We start from the raw sequence: 7,959 nt of genomic DNA, 5'->3' as shown, positions 1-7,959 counted from the left end.
TGGAGCTCCCTTGGTCGCGTTGAGGCTCCTGGGAGGGTCGCCGGTGCCTTGGCCGCGTTCGAGATAGGCGTTCTGTCCATGTCCGATGCTTCTCGGTCATGCGTCTCGGAGCCGTCCGGGACGTCTCGGGCGTCTTGGTCAGGGGGTCGAACCCGTGATCACATCATTCCCTCCCTCTTCTAGAAGTTTTGACCTCAAAACTTTGCTTTTCACCTGATTCAACATAAGAAGACCCAAATCAGTAGCATCACAAGTTCATTCGCGGTTTATTACCGGGATCAAAGGAAAATAGTAGAGCCTTAAGGGTAAAGGATAGGACTCCCCTGATAAGGCTAGCGGTGAATGGTGTTTTGATCCCTTCGTAGGCCGCGGTAGGTTGTAGACGCTCTCCAGGATGCCACACATAGTTTTGGTCCGCACCAAAGTTGATCAAATGCACCGCCATATGACCTTGTGCGGTAAAGGTCTTGGCGCTAAAAGTGGAGAGAGATGGCTCGGTCTTGGCGACTCCCAGCTGGAGCGTACTACTCGAAGTAGTAAAAAAATATCACTGGATGGACAGACCTTTCAGTGGCCATCTTCGGTGGCTCAGCTTGCTTGAAACTCTCCATTATCAACCACTCGTCGGTTATGGCGTTAAACACACGGCCTGACTCCTCTTTGGCCTCGCCCAGAGACTTGTCACACTTCCCGAAAGAGGACTCTTGCTCCACGCCTTGCTCCGAAGGTGGTGGCTGCGCGTCAAGTCGGTCTTGGTCTGCGTGATGTTCAATGCTCGTTTTTGGCACCTCCGGGTTTGGCTTGTCCTCGGCTCGAACTCCTCCTTTGGCCGAATCCTTGCACAGTGTGGGCAGCTCACAGTGCTGAACTGGCGACACATATCGCCCTGATATGCTTGCGGCGCTGACTACCTTCTGGCTGGGTTCCTTGTACCCCTCTGGCGACTCGCGGGACTGCCCTAGGGGCGCATGAGTCCTTGACCTCTCGGCAGGGGCCGAGTTACGGCTTGTTTGCGGAGCCGGTATAGGAACTGGTGCACGGTAATGAGCTGAGCGCGCATACGTCCTGCTTGGCTGCTCAACAAAGGTCGAAAGGTGCCTTGATAGCGGAGCCGGTGTAGGAAGTGGCTCATAGTACTGACGCCGTGGAGTCTGTCTTCGCGTGGGAGCACTTGGAGACCAGGTAGGGATGCCTCGGTTACGACCTCGGTGATCACTCGAGCTTCTCTCGACCCGTTGAAAAATTGTCGTTGATTCAATCCGGTCGAGTCTATCATTGAGGTCTCGAAGCGTGAGTTGGAGTGAGATCAACGCGTCTGCTGTGCTGGGTGGCTTGGGAATAGGCTCCTTTCTTCTTACGGATCGGTGCCTCGGCTTCTTGGTGTACGCAACCCAGTCATCACTATCGGAGTCTTCATATAGATTCACCCTTGATTCTTCAACGCGAGTAGCTCGTGACAAGGACGGCCAATAACAGTCTGGCGGTCCACGTTTTAGCTCTCCTTGATCTAACTCCTCGCCATAGTCTTCCTCGGACCAATATTCATCTCCGGTGGCCTCTTGCTCCGGTTCCAGGCCAAGTTCTTCATCACACCACGATCCTATTTTAGTTTCATTCTCATAGAACTCCATGCTAGATCAGTGAGTGATCAAGCGCTGCATGTCGTTCGCGATCTTGGCGACGGCTTTGGAACAAGGTGCGGTTGATGGTACGGGCAGCCGTCGGAAGTCGTCGGTGTGGTGGTCGACTTGATCGGACGGCTAACGATGGCACGGCAGAGAGACGAACGTCCAACGAAGGTTGGTTGAAGACTTGTTGACGCGGCTACACGACCAAAGGTTGATCCTCGGTTGTTGACGCGTCTTGGTCCGTACGTGATGTGCTGGCCAAGCGAGGCGTGTACCTCGTCAAAACAAAAGAATATTCGTGAGTATCTTTAAATTCAAATGGACCACAAGGAGATATTTATCTCACCAAGCAATGATTGAGGACAGCTCACGAAAATTCAAACCTAAGACCAAACAAAAACAAAAGAGAAAGCAAAAAGAAAAAGAAAAAGCACAAAAAGACAAGAAATGCTTTATGACAAAAAGGAAAACACAAATCCAAAACAAAACTCTAGCAAAATTCGATCTAGATGCAAACAAGGATGAACAATGATGCAAATGCAAGCTATCAACCTAGATAATTGAAGAACAATGCCACAAATGCAACAATTTAAACCAAATGACAAAAGAAACAAACTAAACAAGATGATGTAAGCTAGACTAATAAACAACCTAGAGAAAGAAGCAACTCTATCTACTAAAGCCAAAAAGCAAAAGCAAAAGTAAGTTGCTAAAAGCCAAGAAGACAACTCTCCCATGGACCACAAGGTTCAAAGGAAGGCTATCCACGTCCACATTTGTTGTGGTCTTGACCAAAAGCACTTTAGAGGTGGCTAAGCTCTCACCACACAAAAAGAAACTAATCCTAAACCACACAAGAAAATTCAACACGGTTTTGACCAGTTTGAATTTCAAAAGGCTTGGCCAAAAATTAAAGAGGAAAGAGCAAGTGGTAGTAAACAAATGTCTTTCACCTTTTAAATTTACCAAACGCGAAAGGAAAAACACAAAAAGCAACAAAAGAAACAAAGCACACGAATCTAACACCCTATAACAACAAAACAAAAAGCAATACAGCCTTTAAAAGATCTAGACAAACAAACTAAGAACACTCAAGAACAAAACAAGAACAGCAAGAACACAAGAGCTACAAGAACGAACAAGAGCAGACTAAAAACGAGATGGAATCTAACAACCTAGAACACAAAACGAAACTAACAACCTAAAGATCGAAGCTTTATACAAAAGAGAGGAGTTTTAGATCGACACAACCTTGTAGGAGCGTTTGAAGCTCTGATAGCAAGCTAAAGTGACCGCCGGACGCGGTCGTCTACCGAGTCGCACGGACGGACGGTCGATGCGGATGGACGGAACGAAACTCTCTCGGGCCGAGGAAACTAGATGAGGCTTTCCTCGGACAAGGCTCGGAGATTTGAATCCAGTGAGGAAACAAACGGTGGAAGTGAGAGATGAGCTGAAACGAACGAGCGGATCGAGAGATCCGGCCTTTGGTCTCGGCTTCGGTCGAGCAGTCGCGGTCGCGATACGGACGAAGCGGTGATCGGTTCCCGGAGTTTGAAGGTAAACAGCAGGAATGGCTCTCAGCAACGCGGCGGTAAGAATCCTTGGTGATGCGGTAAGGATTCTCGGTGATGCGATAAGGAAGGTGGAGTGGAAGCGAAAGTACAACGAACGGTAGGAACCGGACGTGATACGGTAGGGATGGACGCGAAGGTGGTTTGATGCGACGACACACAGGAGATGCCTCGGCCCGTGATACGGTCAACTAGTCGATGTCGAACCCGGTTCGAGATCGGCTAGGGTTTCTCGGTAGTCAAGTCCCGGACTTGGACTAAGGAGAGAGGTGAGACAAGAACAAGATTCTCTCTTGTGAAATTTAATTCAATACTTCAAGTCTGCCTTTTACAATGAGGGTTTAGGCCTTTATATAGGAAGGCTTACAAATGGGAGACTCTAAAACCCTAGACACGCGGCCAGGATCTCATCCTTACACTTGGCCATAAAGCAAAAGCAAAAGTAAAACAAAGGAAAGACCAATCCAACGGTCATAGAAGGTTCAAGAAGAAATTCAAAGGAAGGGAAGGGAGAGAGATAGAAAAGCCACGTCATTGGCTGGACGCGGTGATAGGATCTTCACTTCCTTGGCTCCTAAACTTGTCAATGATTGTTTCCAAGTCATGAGCCAAGCGGGAACGAAGTGGAGATGCACTAGAGTTCGCTGCCTCGTTAAAACCTCTTTGGTAAACCCATTGGGACAAACCCAAAGTAGGAAAAAGAGTACAGCTCCTTCTAATGGCTTAGGGATGTCTTCACACTGGCGTGATGGTGAAGACACTCAATTCAAGCTTCCAGAAGCTGGTCGCGGCTCAATGTGCCTAAGTGGTGATGCTATCCTCGGGTCTTTTGTGTGTAGGTTGAAGCTCGGCCTTGAAATACTCAAGAGGTGANCTAATCTAACGGTCATAGAGGGATCTAGAAGAAATTCAAAGAAAAGAAGGGAAGGGGATAGGGTGGCCACGTCATTGGCTGAACGTGGATAGGATCTTCACTTCCTTGGCTCCTAAGCATGTCAATAAGTGTTTCCAAGTCATGAGCCAAGTGGGATCAAAGTGGAGATGCACTAGAGTTTGCTGCCTCGTTAAAACCTCTTTGGTAAACCCATTGGGACAAACCCAAAGTAGGAAAAAGAGTACAGCTCCTTCTAATGGCTTAGGGATGTCTTCACACTGGCGTGATGGTGAAGACACTCAATTCAAGCTTCCCAAAGCTGGTCGCGGCTCAATGTGCCTAAGTGGTGATGCTAACCTCGGGTCCTTTGTCCGTAGGTTGAAGCTTGGCCTTGAAGTACTCAAGAGGTGAAATGTTTTGCTCCTCCAAGTTGATTCTTCGTTTGGTCGCCTTGCTGGAGCTCCCTTGGTCGCGTTGAGGCTCCTGGGAGGGTCGCCGGTGCCTTGGCCGCGTTCGAGATAGGCGTTCTGTCCATGTCCGATGCTTCTCGGTCATGCGTCTCGGAGCCGTCCGGGACGTCTCGGGCGTCTTGGTCAGGGGGTCGAACCCGTGATCACATCAATCACTGTCCCCAGTGAGGTAATCCTCATAGTCATCATCAAGGAAGATGGCTTGAACAGTCGCATAATCCTTGGGATTTTGAACAGCCTTACCTGGGAGTTGGTTGATCTTTGGGGCGGGTTGGTTGTTGTGGTGGCCTTCCAGGTATCGAACCTTTGTGTTGAGTGATTCGTACTTGGCATTGAGATCATTGTATCATGAGTCGATCTTGTTGCTCATCTCTGCGAACCGTTTCGCGATGTCCATAGAAGCTATAGCCTGATTCTGAATCATTTGCTGAATGAGACCCCGTAATTCAACTTCTTGTGACTGGTTTGGTGGACCTTTTGGTTGTTGGAATCCAGGTGGTTGGTTGTAGGTTCCTGAGTACTGTTGCTTAGGTACATAGCCTTGGTTGTACTGGACAATAGGCTTCTGTTGGACCTGGTTCCCTTGAACTGCAGATGGGTAAGTTTGGTCCTAAGGATTTGCAATGTTCGGGTTCCGATAAGACAGATTCGGATTCGGCTTGAAGTTGTTGTACCCTCAGTTGTAACCCCCTTGGTTGTTGATGTAGTTAACATCCTCTAGCTGCATAGTCTCCCCATCTTGTTGTAGAAACTGCTCTTCCTCTGATATAGCATGAACATGCTTCTACTGGTTGAGGAGCTGATCGAGCTTGTCATTGAGGGATTTTATGTCCCTCTTATACTTGGCATCTTCCTCTCCTGTAGATCGCACAGAGTGATACTATTCCTCATTGTAGTTGCCATCAGATTGAGCCAAGTTCTCAACTAGATCCCAACCTTCATCAACATCCTTGTTGAGGAAGTTACCATTACTTGCGGTGTCCAACAACATCCGTATCTTTGGAACCACTCCTCTGTAAAGTGTGCTCAGCAATGAAGCATTACTGAAGCCGTGATGTGGACACCGAGTAGTGTATCCCTTGAAACGTTCCCAAGCTTCATTGAACGTTTCATTGTTCTTCTGTACAAAGTCGGAAATGTCATTTTGCAGCCTTGCGGTTCTGGAGTTGGAGAAGAATTTTGCTAGGAATGCCTTCTTGCACGCTTCTCAAGTGGTGATGGACTCCTTAGGGAGCGATTTCTCCCAGATGTGTGCTTTATCTCCCAAAAAAAATGGGAAAAGCCTGAGCTTGAATCCATCTTCACTCACTCCATTGATCTTAGTGATGCTACAGAGCCTATCAAATTCATCCAGATGATCCAATGGGTCCTCTATTGGCAATCCATGAAACTTATTGCGCTGTATCATCTGGATGAGACTACTCTTGATCTCAAAATTGTTGTTCTGCACAGCTGGTGGCACAATGCCATTCCTTTGAGTGTGAGTAGANTTTGGTGGACCTTTTGGTTGTTGGAATCCAGGTGGTTGGTTGTAGGTTCCTGAGTACTGTTGCTTAGGTACATAGCCTTGGTTGTACTGGACAATAGGCTTCTGTTGGACCTGGTTCCCTTGAACTGCAGATGGGTAAGTTTGGTCCTAAGGATTTGCAATGTTCGGGTTCCGATAAGACAGATTCGGATTCGGCTTGAAGTTGTTGTACCCTCAGTTGTAACCCCCTTGGTTGTTGATGTAGTTAACATCCTCTAGCTGCATAGTCTCCCCATCTTGTTGTAGAAACTGCTCTTCCTCTGATATAGCATGAACATGCTTCTACTGGTTGAGGAGCTGATCGAGCTTGTCATTGAGGGATTTTATGTCCCTCTTATACTTGGCATCTTCCTCTCCTGTAGATCGCACAGAGTGATACTATTCCTCATTGTAGTTGCCATCAGATTGAGCCAAGTTCTCAACTAGATCCCAACCTTCATCAACATCCTTGTTGAGGAAGTTACCATTACTTGCGGTGTCCAACAACATCCGTATCTTTGGAACCACTCCTCTGTAAAGTGTGCTCAGCAATGAAGCATTACTGAAGCCGTGATGTGGACACCGAGTAGTGTATCCCTTGAAACGTTCCCAAGCTTCATTGAACGTTTCATTGTTCTTCTGTACAAAGTCGGAAATGTCATTTTGCAGCCTTGCGGTTCTGGAGTTGGAGAAGAATTTTGCTAGGAATGCCTTCTTGCACGCTTCTCAAGTGGTGATGGACTCCTTAGGGAGCGATTTCTCCCAGATGTGTGCTTTATCTCCCAAAAAAAATGGGAAAAGCCTGAGCTTGAATCCATCTTCACTCACTCCATTGATCTTAGTGATGCTACAGAGCCTATCAAATTCATCCAGATGATCCAATGGGTCCTCTATTGGCAATCCATGAAACTTATTGCGCTGTATCATCTGGATGAGACTACTCTTGATCTCAAAATTGTTGTTCTGCACAGCTGGTGGCACAATGCCATTCCTTTGAGTGTGAGTAGATGGAGCATCTCCTGCTCCTATATTGGTCCTTGCTTGAGGAGCTGGTGGACCGTTCTGATTATTCATCGTCTCCTCAATGATTGCTGGTTCCGGTTGAGCTTGTTGTTGTCTGAGTAGCCGAGGTCTGTCGATGTTGTCGATGAAAGGACTCAGGTTCTGGCTACCTCTGGATTGTGTTTGCATGCACAGGTGTGTATCCGAGTGTGTACATGAGGATCAACTCGATCCAGGTGATCGAGTGACGGGTCGGGTGGGTGCTCGAGTTGTACCTGAGATTCAAAACAAACAATGCAAAAGCAAACAAGTCAGTATCCAAACCGAATATAAACAAACGAACTTGATCTAGAAAGTGCTGAAATCCTAAACGTAGCAAAATTAAGACAACCAAATGGCAACGGCGCCAAATTGATAGACAGGTTTTCACCTAGGGTATCAATCCCCTATGCAGTTGTAGTATAAAGGGTTATCAATCCAAATGGTTGTCTATTGCTAGCAGGAAGGATATGATCAGTACAATACAAGTCAAGCCAAGCAGATAAGGTTTTGGTTCTAACAATCCTAAAATAAACAAAGGAAAAGAATATAAACAAGAAACCACACGACCTAAGTACTCGATGCAAGCAATCAAGTACATGATCGAGTGGGGTGATCAAGTATGCAAGTGAGATATGAACAGCTCGAGGTATTACTCGATGCAGGTTATCGTGTACCTGATCGGGTAGGTAGTCGAGTAAGTGAAGAAAATGCAAATAATGGAAATACGAAAGTTCCTAAGGATGGGGGTAATCGAATCCTAAGTATCTTAGACCAGTACGGATGCCTTACATGCCTCAAGCAATTATTTCCTAGACAATGAACCTCTAAAACCTTATCACCACACTTTCGCACTAGCAACAAT

The 7,959-nt window shown here is 47.0% G+C and overlaps 1 protein-coding gene across 1 annotated transcript in view; it reads right to left on the bottom strand.

Moving 5' to 3' along the window:
* Positions 1 to 7,959, bottom strand: part of LOC104711025 (protein NRT1/ PTR FAMILY 2.1-like) — a 33,083-nt gene that overhangs the window by 7,403 nt on the left and 17,721 nt on the right. The window contains exon 5 of the mRNA XM_010427697.2: positions 955 to 958. Within this exon, the coding sequence (XP_010425999.2) occupies positions 955 to 958 (4 nt within the window). The remainder of the gene's footprint in view (positions 1 to 954; positions 959 to 7,959) is intronic.

This window comes from Camelina sativa, chromosome 9 (genome assembly GCF_000633955.1).
Source record: "Camelina sativa cultivar DH55 chromosome 9, Cs, whole genome shotgun sequence".
NCBI lineage: Eukaryota > Viridiplantae > Streptophyta > Magnoliopsida > Brassicales > Brassicaceae > Camelina > Camelina sativa.
Note: the sequence above shows the minus strand (reverse complement) of the source record. Positions and strands in the feature narration are given on the sequence as shown.